At 37.6% G+C, this 13,437-nt stretch overlaps 1 protein-coding gene across 1 annotated transcript; it reads right to left on the reverse strand.

Annotated features, from left to right (window-relative positions):
• Window positions 1-694: 694 nt before the first annotated feature.
• Window positions 695-12,839, reverse strand: LOC145767413 (uncharacterized). The gene is made up of 7 exons (XM_082579230.1): window positions 12,630-12,839; window positions 11,202-11,285; window positions 10,766-10,881; window positions 7,567-7,609; window positions 7,278-7,358; window positions 2,358-2,520; window positions 695-1,541 (listed from the first exon to the last, which is right to left on the reverse strand). The coding sequence occupies exons 1-7, from the start codon at window positions 12,727-12,729 to the stop codon at window positions 1,280-1,282; spliced, it is 849 nt and encodes a 282-aa protein (XP_082435356.1). The 5' UTR covers window positions 12,730-12,839; the 3' UTR covers window positions 695-1,279.
• Window positions 12,840-13,437: the final 598 nt, after the last annotated feature.

Genomic DNA, 13,437 nt, shown 5'->3' on the forward strand with positions numbered 1-13,437 from the left:
CGACTCTTAGCCTATCAGGAAGGCAAATAAAACAAACATCTCTCTTCGCAATAGAAATAAGACATGATGTGGTAATTTGTTTATTTTACGTGTAAGGTTTTATTGAGGATTGTCAATTAGCTGTCTAATGAAATTCTGTCTGCCTGATGGATATTCTAACTAATTTGACTATCTGACTCCATTAAATTAAAGGAATGAAACAAGTATCATCAACTTTTAAACTAGGTGAAAAATGCTAAAAGTTGTTTAAGTAGGCTACTCTCAGAGGTCATTCAGAAGCAGCCAGTCTTAGATCTTGTTATCCAACACACGCAAAACTACTGATTTAACTGTTAGGTATGCCAGATTTACCTCATTGTACTAGATTGTACTAAATTTGTACCAAATTTCTAAAAATTGGGGCAAATTGTGACACTGCAACAAATAACCTCATCAAATGTGCCACAACTTGCCCCGCCATTGTAACTCGTTTGCATGCTCAAAAACAACTGTAGTACTTTTAATAGGCCAATAAATTTGGCCTTATTTTTAGAAAAACATGTGCCATTAACTACAAGCGGACTAAAACAAATAGTCTCTCACTATAAAACATTTGCTACCTGTAGCCTACTGTTAAATTTTAATCAAGGACTTAAAAACACGTTTTTTCTTTAGAACATCCACTTTATAAACTCAACTCGGCCCAAACTTTTTAGGATGGTCAAGACTGCAATTGTGCATCATCTGACGCGTTACTTACATGATAGGATGTATTGTATAGGTCACGGTGTACTTTAGTAGTTTCGTCACAAAGTCGCATGTAACATTGTATCTCACTTTACCTCTACTTCCTTTTAAATAGCAGTAAATCGTAAATAAGCTTGCGAAAACGACATTGCGGAACTTTGACAAGTCCCGTGATATTTCTTTGTCATAGGCTATTTGTGCATTGCAGGCTTTTCCACCATAGCTGACAATATAGCATTAACCGCAACAATAAAAATGCAAACGTTTGATTCGTTAACTCTTTCGAAATTTGATCATTTTCTCATGTAAATTTTCCCATGATTGTTGAATCAAGCTTCGTCAACACGAGTCTTTACAAATTTGTTGGATCGCAGGTTAGGACTTTTTCCAAATTAGTGACACCGAAAAATGTTGAGAAACACCGAAGTACATTATTCCAATTTCTTTTGTGAAAATCATAATGTGACAAAAAATGGCAAATGTGTGAAAAATAAACTGCAATCACATTGACAAATATTCAAAAATAAACAAGGTTTCGTTTTATGTGTCAGTTTCAAATCAGGGTTTTTTCACAAATCCCATGCAATCTACTCGAACACGAAGAGTCATTCATGCCGCAGAGAGGGTTGGCCGTTGCCCGAATGTTACCACAATCCTCATTTCCTGCGTAACTGTTTGGTTGTCCTTTGATCCAAAGAGCATTGCTATATGTTGCCATCACGCCGTCGATCCATTCAAATCTTCCCTCCAGCGTGATGTCGTGCAAACCCACCCAAGCTGGCTGCTTATCTATCAGCAAAAGTCTTCCTATGGTCCTAAGAAATATAAATTAATCCCATTTGAAGAAATTAAAAATGTTATTGGTATTGAAAATGTTATTGCTCTAGTCTAGTTTATTTGAATCGATATATTTGTGTCACTTATAAAGAGATTAACAGATTAGTGTGCCGTGAAATGAAAACGTTAAGAATTAATGTGACGTAAACAAATTGGGCTAGCAGTATTGGCTACTACGGTACTCTATATTATTGAACTACAATTATAACATTCATGTGCTGGTTGGTACTTTATAATCATTGTCTCCATGTAAAGCCTTGTTCGAAAGGGCGCTACAATCTGTTTTGTAGTTTGTAAAGGTTGTGGAAGAAGGACATTCATTGTATATGTTTTTGATCAGGTCACAAATTTTGAAGCCCGCTTTCATTAGCAAGTTCTGTACTGAATGGATTCAGGAAGGATATTGATGGCTACTGAAGAATCAACAAATTACTCCAACATGTCAATTACGTGCATGACTAAAATACCTTACTGAGGTCAAAGTCGTGGAGCCCTAGACCACTTCCAAGCAGGAGTGGGCTGATTTTAACGGCAGTAAAATTAATTGGCGTTAAAATATGCATAAGCAAATTACGCGAAAGAAAACTTCACTTACTTTGCTTTAGCCAGTAAAGCTAACCAAATGACAATTATTTCAAATCTAATTAGATTTTCATTTTGCTATTTTTTTTCGAGATTAAAATAACGTAGCCTATTTTAGTTTATGAACATCAGTTGTCAAGGTTAATTACGCTTTTTGGTTAAAAACAAAAATGAGATTCTCAGATGGACATCCACATGGCCACAATACTCACAAGCGCGTGCTATAGTCTCTCATTCCAACGGTGGCAAGGTCTCCCCCTATTCTCATGCACCATTTCCTGCTGTCGTTCCAAGTCTGGTATCCACTGTTCAACTTGTACTGGTATCCATTGTTTGGGGTGTACCAACCAGGTTCAGCCTGTAGTGTTGTTGTAACTGTGGAGGTGATATATTTAACGTTGAGTTGAATATCTTCTCATATTATTTCATGTAAAATATCATGCATCATGTTTACCAACCAAAATAAATTCGCTTGGTTTGGTTTTGAATCTTTATCCTCGGAGTGACAAAACCTTGATAGGTTATTCCTGGTAGTTTCGCATGCTTGTAGAGGCGTTTGACCCAGGGCCGGTTATGGAGATTGACAGTGAAGTTTCCGATTGTTGAAGTCTTGTTGCCAAGGAATTATTCTATCCACTAGGTGGTGCAGAATGGAGAGCAGTCCTTAGAATGCGTTGCTCAAGCGTACACTCCAAAATTCAATTTGCACACCCACCGACGTATTGCAACATGTTGGTTGAACAATCGCATCTAACAACCTTTATTGTTTATATTTTTCTGTTCTTTATTCATTGTGTTGATCATGCGAAGGTTGAAAACCCACTTCGGTGTCGTTTATAACGTAAAATTGCTGGTTGTTTTTACTTAAAGCTTTTACTTTTAAATAGGTAGCCTGTAAAAAAAAACGTTTTATTTCTATGGTAAAAATTTACAGCACTATCAGAAACTAGAAACGCACCATCCCTCCAAAAGTTGCCAACCATCGGGTTGCACACAATGAATAAAATGTTGTTTTATTTTTTGTCGTATCCAGACTTTATGCCCGGTATGTGAAAATTTAGATTGTGGACCCGAAGACAAAGCCAATCTTTGTGTTCACCTTCAGCTATGTCGCTTGCCAAAGACACATCTTCTTGCTTTTGAGTGGTGTCAAACCGGCGTCATTTCTAGCGTCAAGCAGGACTGTCACTACTCGGCTATGCAGCTGACCATCATGACTCTTTGGTTCTACATTCATTTGGTATTTCAGCCATAACCTTGTTGCTTTATTTAACATTGTGGCTCCCTGATATTGTGCAGCTGAAATGATTTTGTTGTAAAACCTGTGTGGAGTTGCAATTCAGAAATATTATGTGTTGTTATACCAGAAATCAAAATCCATCATTTTTACATCGATTCAACGTCTGTAGTCGTTGAATTAATGCAAAAATAACGGATTTTGCATTCTCGGTTTGGATGCGTCGTCCATTTTTGTAATTTTAACCGTCTGCTGACGTTGAGCCAACGTAAACTAGGGACTGATTTGCTGGCTGAGCTATGAATAATTTCGCTGAATCGTCTTGTATGGCGACTTTGATTCGAATTATGTTCGTCTTCGTCGTCGTCGTCGTGTGAGCCTCTGGGGGCGAGGGTCTATCTTTTTACCACCTCAGATTACGGTTTTTCCAGAATAAGTTGGAAGGCTACTAGAGAGCAACCAGTCTTTTGTTTTATCATCCTAGAGACACAGACCTTCCACTCCATTACGTGGCTTGAAGATGGTGCAATCGTTGATGATGTGACCTGCGGTCCTTTCCTCAGAGCCACATTCACGAGTAGAGGAAAAAGCCATTTCCCGTTGGTGCATGGTTGAACGGAAAAGCCCGATGTCCGTATATGAAGACGGTTGAGGCGCAATCACGCCTGTCGTTGTAGTGTCAGGCCGGTGGGATGGGTGTCAGCATAGGGGATGAACGAATGGAGTCTGATGGTGCTTTATTTAAATTGAGAGTTCCATTTATGGTCCGCCCAATTAGCCGCAGACATGTTTTGTTCATCAGCTGTTGATCAGAAGTTGAGCGGCTGGCACGAATGAGTGTCTAGATTTTAGTCGACGGGGTGCTTTGTTAGGAGAGCAGAGATCTTGGAATGGAGAAGATCGTTGGGCTTCAATGCTCATCAACTGAGCGACAGAGTGGCTTCTTCGTGACAAAGCTCAGCTGGTTGGATGTCAGCAAGAATGAGAAAGTTGTCCAATGGTGTGGGATGCAGGCACCCGGTCACTGTGCGTAGAGCGCTGTTGATGGCAGTGTCGATGTTGTGCCAGTAAGCACTGCTGCACCAAACAGCGAGGGCTGCTATACGCAAAGTGTCAGCCCTCGCTCTCCAGCTAGAGCCTGCCAAGCGCTGGAGCAACGCAGCTCGCGATGAAAGTTTCTTACGCAGTGACATAAAATGGTGGCGGTACGTGAGCGATCTGTCTAACATCACTCCGAGTCCGAGATATTTTAATTCGGGGAAGAAGGACAGTGATTTTCCGTTGGTCAGAACATTTAGCTCACGATCAGCTTCCCAGTTATGTATATGGAATCTGCTGCGACAGTTTTGGTTTCGCTGAGTTTTAGTCAACATTTCTGGAGATAAGCCGAGAAGGTTTTTTTTTTGTCCTGGCTCAGAGTGTCTTCTAGGCTTTCTCACAACTTTGTGGAGTGGAGAATCGCCAGGTCGTCCGCGTATACATATTTTACGGAGACTGTGCTCGGAAGGTTAGTGATTGGAGTGTGGTTAGTGATTGGAGTGATTGGAGTGTGGGTGGAGGCTAGTGATTTTTAACCGCAGCCTATTGGGCTGCATGCTGCTCTCAACCATTCTTACTGTGGCCCTCATCAATGCAGCAAAAGCGTTATTTAAAATAAAGAAAATATTTACTCGACGAGTAGAATGCATGTCTAGTGACCTGCATGACCAGCTTCGTGATAAGTCGAGAGATTGTGTATACTGCTCTACTGCACTTGACGTCACAAATGACATTAGGAATACAGAGCAATTAGCTGTGTTTACCAGGGAAGTTACGCCAGACTCATTTGCATGCAATTTTTCGCTTTGCATTCTATTCGCGACACAACAAAAGAGATAGGTAAGCTATATGTTTCGAGAATTTCGTGCAAGTCTTCTTGAATCACATTTAGAGATGTCAAAGGTGTGTTCAACACACGAATGTCCTTTCGTGTTAAGGAAAAATCAAGGTCTTTATGGACTCGTTAACAGATGGTGTGAAGAGGATAATCTTTTTCTGTAATGTGGCACCATTGCATTGGACATCAAGAAAATATAGTTGCTAAGTCACTGAAGATGTCTAATGTGATTGAAATCGTAACAACATTAAATTGGATTCTTACAAATGCCCTTAACCTTTAAAAGTTGAAGCAACTCCTGGGATATATTGATGATGTCTATATGCAGACGTGCTTATGTTTGCTGCCATTCGGTGGTTAATCCGTGCTGCATGTCTCAAAAGGTTCTTCATGGTTCTATCCCCTCGATGATTTTTAGCTGGATAGGCTAGACTTGCAGTCAGATGCGGAGCTGATACAAGCATTCCAATGTGATCATCTTTTAGAGTCTCGAGTTCCATCGAGTTAGCGTCGAGTTCCAGGAGGAAAGTATTCTAACTTAATAGCCAATGCACTGAAAAATACCTCTGTATTTGGTTCAACATAGGCTACGTGTGTGAAGCTTTTTTCAGAAAAATTGTTGGAATTTAAACCAAACCTTGTGACCAACTGATAAACGATCACCTTACTCAGCTTTTGCGTACTGCATTTCTGAGATTACCCCTCATTTTAGGAAACTCATTAAAAGTCAAAGCCAAAATCAAGTTTCTCATTAATATGCTTTGTTTGTGTTTTACAGTGATATGCTGTTTTATGACTTTTTTTTCTTGTGTCCCTTTACCAAATTTACGTTTTGAATTTGGCTCCCGCGCCATAAAAGGTTGAGAACCATTGGTGTGTAGACTGCAGATGTGAAAGAAAAGTCGAGCCAGGACTGATCCCTGTGGGACGCCATTTTTTAGGCGTCTTGGTGAACTCCTCTGAGATGAAATCTTCGGATATTGTTTCATCTGGTGGTGTTTCCAATTGCCTTAGGGCAGACACTTCCTTTGCGACAAGGTGGCATACCTTGCGGTCCTTTGTCTTGTAGATCCCGTTCTGCACTAACTGGAAAGCGATGGCATTTGCAGACACGGGACACTAGCAAGAGGAGTTTTGCTGAGCGCCCAGTGAGGTTGTTGATGATGCTTCATGCATTGCAGCTTGAATGTGAGAAGTTGATGGTTTGGATGGCTTCGTTTCATCGCTCAAGCTTCTTTGCATCCAGCTGCTCAAGTAATCTGGCGGCGGCGGTGTTAGAAGCAGTATCAGGTATGGCATTTAGGTAGGAGCGATAGTCTCGCACTTAGAGTTTCAGCATGGTATGTAGCTGGCTCGAGAGGTATGTAGCTCACGAAGTATGGTGGCCTTAGACGCAGATATTATAGTGCTGCAGAAGTTCTGGTTTGTCTCGTCTACGTTGCACATTTCAGATTGTGATAACTTTGCAGTAGACTCGTTGGTCAAGAAGCTGTGTTGATTCCAATCGGCTTTGTTGAAGTCTCGCTTAACTGGTGAACTCGGGACAGGAGCCACGAATTTTGGGGTGATGATGAAGGACGGCCGGTGTTGGGACCGCGCGAACTTCTCAAGTAGGCTACACGTCTGTCTGCAAGAAAGCTGACACTCGCGAAGGCCTGAATTATGTTGATTTGAAGGCAAAGAAGCCAACCTTCGTGACCACCTTCAAGCATGATTTGGCTTGCTATACAAACACGGAATCTTGCTCTAGTTTAGTCGCTCGCACAGGCGCTCACTTCATCTGAGTAGCTATAAAGTTGTCATCGATCAACTATTCAACTTGAATTACTTTTGGTCTTAAAATCTCACCACTTCTTAAAATTAGTGAGATTTAATTCCACCAAGAACTCCAGTTAATATAGGCTACTAGTAATGCGGAAGAAACTAACAATGAAAAAAAGTGATGATTGTTTTTAAAAATGCTTACAATTACATATTAGCCTACATTCAAAACCATTAAGTCCTTTTTTGCCTACTCACTCGATGAGTTAGTAAGTCTTGCACTTAAGTTTTGAAAGTTCATGATGAGGTTTTCGAAGTTTTCTTTCAGTTTGATATTGCCTGCAGAAACAAATATTTCAGATCCGATCCGTTCCAATACAATAAATATTGGTTTATTGTTAAGAAAAAAGCAATGAAATACAAATTTGCATTAGATCAGTGCAAGCTTAAAATCTTTTCATTGCGCCATTTCTAAAATCTAAAATAAACAATCGTTCTAATTTTTTAATTGAATAACAAGTTGCATGCTTGCGTGGGCATAGCCTACTTTGTCTCAATGCTGATAGCTCGGTTTGTGTGTCAGTCAGAATCTGAAATTAAAAGATACGTTTGAACAATACCTCATTCTTCAAATTTCAAACATACCTGTAGCCTATGCAATATTATCCTAAAATCATAAGGTTTGCAACGAAATAGACCTACTTCGGTTTGTTTAGAACTTCAGATTAATGAAAATAGTTTTCTCATATAGCCTACTGTACAGTATAATGCATTTTAGGCACTATTGAAAACAAATATCACACAAAACCATTATAGAAGCTATGGGTAAATTAGTAGAACTATCCAAAACAGACTTATTTTGAAATAGCCAAATTTCAAAATATTAAACTGTTAAGTTTTGATAAAAAGTTTTTGATTTGGTTTTGTAACATTTGAAACGAAAATATTGTTGGGTTTGAATTAGGAACGAAACAATTATTTCCCAATGTTTAATCCTGTCTTAATACGAGCTGTTTTCGTACGTCGAAAGCACGTCACCGGCTATCTTAGCACCGTGCTAATTAATCGTTAATAACGGGAGCTATAAAAATAACAGAGCCAAAATATTTTACAAGATATGCCTAATAGCCATGTGTATTGTGCGTATAGAAATAAAAAATTTACCCAACAAATTTATTGGAATAAAGTGTTTGAGATGAAAAGACGTCAGAAAGTCGGTTTTCATTCTACTTTCCCAAAAATAGCTTCAAAATTGAAATTTTTGAATTATGACATAAAGTAATGCTAAACTAAACAAAAAATTACTTTTGCTCATAAATATAAGGCATTTTTGGGCATTTTTACATGTCAAAGTAATTGCACTAACATTTATATTGCACTTACATTAAATTATATATTAAATACATCTAGCATTGCACGAAAATGTCTAGCCACCTGAGACGAAATGCTTATTGTGAAAGGCAGGAAGGTAGAAAATTGACCAGTGTAGGTTTAGAAAATTCGCAAAGAACAAAAACTAAAAGTCAAGAAATTTCACATTTCTAGCATATTTCCTTCTGAGAAATATTTCACTACTAGAGTGAGGCGTCCTCATAAAGCCCTGTGTCGCTACAGATGAGATAGGGTTAAGCTTTTAAGTGTTCAGCACAACATTTTAAACATAGGCTACTGCAAAGTTGCAAATCTTTTGTTTCAGAAATTGGTCGTTGTCTTGATTTTGTTCCTACCGCAAAAACTCGTTTCAAAACAGCCTTACGCCCTATTATTATAACTATCCACGTACAGTATAAAGTCAAATATAGTTCCTACTAGTTAAACCCTTGACAACCTGTTTCACCTAAAAGGAGGATCATCAGAAGGGCCTTATCCAAATAGAGTAAAATATGTATTCAAATACAGCATATATATGCTACTACCAATATTTTAGTGTAAAGGCTTATCTACTAGTTCATCATCTACTCAGTTTTTTTATTTTTTTATTTCATTGTGTTCATTTTTGACCATCACAACGAAAAACAATACAAGCCAAACATAGCAGAGGCATAAAAAAGGTAAAAACGACAAAACGCAAACGTTATTACATGCTTAGTAGCCTATCGAAAGAAGATAATCAGCTTAAAATATGGAACGGTCGCGATACTTCAATCGCTACAACACTAGACCATCATTGTTGTACTTGTATTCCTCTGGTTAACATAGATACACCCACACTCCAATAGATTACACACAGACACAATTTATTGTAGCCTACTAAGTCTCAGCTAATCACCAAAACTCCTTTTAGTCTCGTGGCAGTGGCACTTAGTAAGTACAAAATGATACTGAAACGTAACAATGGGTTCTATGAAGAAACATTTATTTATATTGCTCATATTTATTTAAAAAAGCCAAATTATGCACAAATTAGTCCAATTGATGTCAAGTTATCTTGTTGTGTATCGCGATTTCGAATAATAAATTCTCTTCAGCACAACTTTATAACAGGCATAGTAAAATCTTCAGTAGGTCAGTTTAAGAATGCAGCAGTTAAGTTTAGAAAGAAATCAACAATAGTGTTTTTCGGTATCCGAAAAACACTATTGTTGATTTCTTTCTAAACTTAACTGCTGCATTCTTAAACTGACCTACTGAAGATTTTACTATGCCTGTTATAAAGTTGTGCTGAAGAGAATTTATTATTCGAAATCGCGATACACAACAAGATAACTTGACATCAATTGGACTAGTCGTACATTTGTCTTGAATTTATAATTATTTGGCAGTGCATCCTATGGATCCGTAATTGGGCCTCTCTCTTGCATCAGCTTGCTGGGCGTGCAGTTGTTCTCTTGCGTTATATTGCCTTTTTCATTATTTATGCACAAATTGTGTGATATTTGATTGTGTTATTGTGACACCGTCAGGGCCGTTGACAGGATTTCTCGGGCCCTGTACCAATTTATTTTCGGGCCCCTTTCATCGACAATGTTATGAAGATAAAGGTTGTGTAGGTTACAAACTTTTATTGATGTCGTATTTTATTGATGTCGTTTAAGCATGGTCGTTTAACAAATCTTGCGCAATCTTAAAATTTCCTAAACCGCAAAACTTACTATCTCAATCTAGCGGTTGCTTTTTTGAACTTTTATTTGTCACAAGGCCCTAGAGTATTACTTCCCGATTCCATTGATGTTTCACTGGTCATTCTAGGCTCGAAGAGAATTTGCAGTAAAGTTAGTGCATGCAGATGGTCAGAAAGTTTTCAATTTGATTTGTGAAAAGTTTTTGGGTCTAGGTCAAACATTTGCTGATTGCTGCAATCTTAAAAGCGGTCTTGGTGTAATTTTTAGAGCAGAAATAGGGATAACAGCCTTCTTACCTGTACCATTTCAGTTTTTGAGTTTATACAAACATTAGCCTGTTTATTTTGAAATTCGTGTTTCCGGTTATATTACTAAATATTTGTGGTTAGAGAAATCAGTATACTAGACTAAAGTCTTATTTTACTGTTTGGTGACTGAAGTGGCTATTTCACCACCAGAGAGCTGAAGTGGGTCTGGTACCCAGAAGGGGGCCTGGTACTTTACTATCTGACGCCTGAACTGGCTGTTTTAATCTGTGATGGCAATTCCTTTAGATATGATTATATTCAGATCTTGATAATGTTTCAAATCGCGGGAATTTTTTCAATCCGGGCCCCTTAAATATTCCGGGCCCGGGTCCAAAAGTACCACCTAGACCCCCTGTCAACGCCCTGGACACCATACCTTAAGGGCAGAAGGAGGCTTAATCACAGCAACGAGACCAAGACTGAAGCCGATGATAGCGATTATGACGACAACAATAATCAATACAGCCTTCAAGGAATTCCATTTTCCATCGCCTGAAACATGAAACCGTTCTCTGCTAACAATAAAAGCTCGGGAAGTAGTAAAGTTAATCTATGTCCTTTGCATTGCGAAGTCCCGTGTAGCCTAGCCTACAACGTGGTGTGATAAGGAGCACGTAAGGAAAAGAAACTTACTGAAATCCTCGTTAGTCTTTGCAGCTTTGTTTACGATTATTGCACAAGAAAAGCATGAAAACCTTTAGATCTTCATGATTAAGTTGATATAAGCGATTACATTACAAAATTGTGTCATCATTTTTTTCCAAACTAGAGCATTGCTCCATCATTGCTGGTCAAATGAACGAAGTTCTTACTCTTTTTAGCCTCATTCAGTGAGCTATAGCCAGTTTTGCTGAACTTGTCATCGACTAGAAATTCTTCTTTTTCCTTAGATGTTGCTGTGAGTTAAATACATGAATCCTTTTAAGTAAAATAACAAGCGTGTTTTCAGTTTTCTACACCTGTGTTTCAATCATTTTTACTTACGATATCATTAGAATGAAATAAATTCCTTTAGCTAAGCACAGAAAATTTTGCAGAAAGTTTAAAAAAATTAAAAAATGACTAAAACAAAAATACATGTAAAATTATTGCACAGATTAAACTAATAAAAAACAAGAAAATAAAACTTCTTAGGCTACATGCCTAATGATGGACTTAACAGTCAAGGCAATGTTTTACAGGGGTTACCTTGACAATCGCTATTTATACATATTGCCTTAAATTTCTGCAACAATGTCTATAAGCAGGCCCAGTAACGGATCCAGGGAAGCACTTGATCACGTTTCCTCCAAAATCGTAGAAAAAAACTTGTAGCCTATTTTTTTTTATAAAATTTTCTCACTCGCTTCGCTTGCTCAATTATAATTTATTTATCAAATGGACGGCATCAGGCACACAAGATTTTAGGTACTCAGTTCATTAGGCACGCAGTGGATTTTAGGGGTAAACGTTTTTCACTTGCCCTTTAAACACTAAGAAAATAATGCAATATTCTGAAATAAACACTTTGAACTCTTTAGAGGGTCCGAGAGGGGAGGGGGGAAGTCAGGCAACTTTCTCCAATAGCATAACATTGTAGCATAAAGGAAAAACGAGTATTTTTTCGTTTTTCACTTTTGAGGGGGCCCATAGGCTATTTAGGCTAATATTAAAATAAAAATATACCAACTTAAGAATAAGCAAATTTTTTATGTCTTTTATTAAAACACATCATGAAACTACATCATTTCTCACTAAATTTTTATCTGGTTTATGTAGGAAGCTTTTATAGGATACATGTAATTTAGTATTTTCAACTTTCACCGGATTATATTAATGTTTATTGCATCATTTATCCATTTCATGCTGTTGTCTGCATGCAGTTTGCACTATCAAAACCGTTCAGAGGTCTGCGGTCAAATAAACCACTCCCAGAGATGGGTAGGCTACAGCATATAATCTTGATCTTGAAGATTAGTTTTTTTGTGTGATCTTGATCTTGAAGAACAATAAGATTAAGATCACTTTAAAATTGGAGTTTACTTACAAGATAGAGGCGATTTGAAATTGAATAGAAATATAAAAAGAAAACATCTATTAAAAAATAAACTAACCAACACAGACATCACAAATAAACCATAAAATAAAAACGAGTGTGTATAAGGTTTAAGGTTACCATTGTGTTACACTTTACCCAATTCGGGGAAAGACTAAATTATTTTGTGAGGTTGACGAAGGAACTAATTATGCAGGCCACTTACTATCTGCATGGTTAAACGAATTGGCTATTTTTGAAAAGGCAACACTGTCCTGATCAACTGTCGTTGTGTATCGTCCCTCCTGGGTTTTGATGGCATCCATTTAATATTTACCTTCGAACCGCAAAATACATTCAGCTGTTTAGAACAATAGTTTTTCAATTTGGTTTCTTTTAGTGTTTTTTGACATAAAACAGGACGTCAATTACTCAATACAATACCTACAGATTTCCTGAAGTAAAAATACTTTCATGTGAACCTTCCTGGTCTTCAACTAAAATTACGACATTATTCACCTCCTGATTGAAATTTCATGTACTTTCGGATGGCTTTTTCCTTTGCACTGTCAACGTTTGAATACCAGTTATAGAGAAAAATCCCCGTGTGATGTTCAAATGTCTTTACATTTTAAAACACAAAAATTTAAGAATTTTTTATATCTTGTTTTTGTACTCGATAATTTGTTTTATTAGAACCAGAGGTGACTGGACACTTTAAAAGTAACGCACTCCAACTACCTTGAAAATGTCTAGAAATGATTCTTTTTTTCAATTTTAAGCTGGAAAGTAGTGGAAGTTCGACTAAAACAAATGTTTTGCCTCTCTGCTACCTTGGAAAAAAAAGTAGTGTCGCTGTTGCATACGCTACTACCCACCTCTGATTAGAATGTATGTTTTCCTACAAGTCTGAAACATTTGACTAAATCTTAAAACCACATTTAGGGAATTTCTTGTGTAGAGAAAAAGGAAATTTTAATCAAATTATTCATGTGATTTACTGTAAAATGGCAACGATTTAACTCCTTTTAGTC

The sequence above is a fragment of the Aplidium turbinatum genome, chromosome 3 (assembly GCF_918807975.1).
Source record: "Aplidium turbinatum chromosome 3, kaAplTurb1.1, whole genome shotgun sequence".
In the NCBI taxonomy this organism is placed as follows: Eukaryota; Metazoa; Chordata; class Ascidiacea; order Aplousobranchia; family Polyclinidae; genus Aplidium; species Aplidium turbinatum.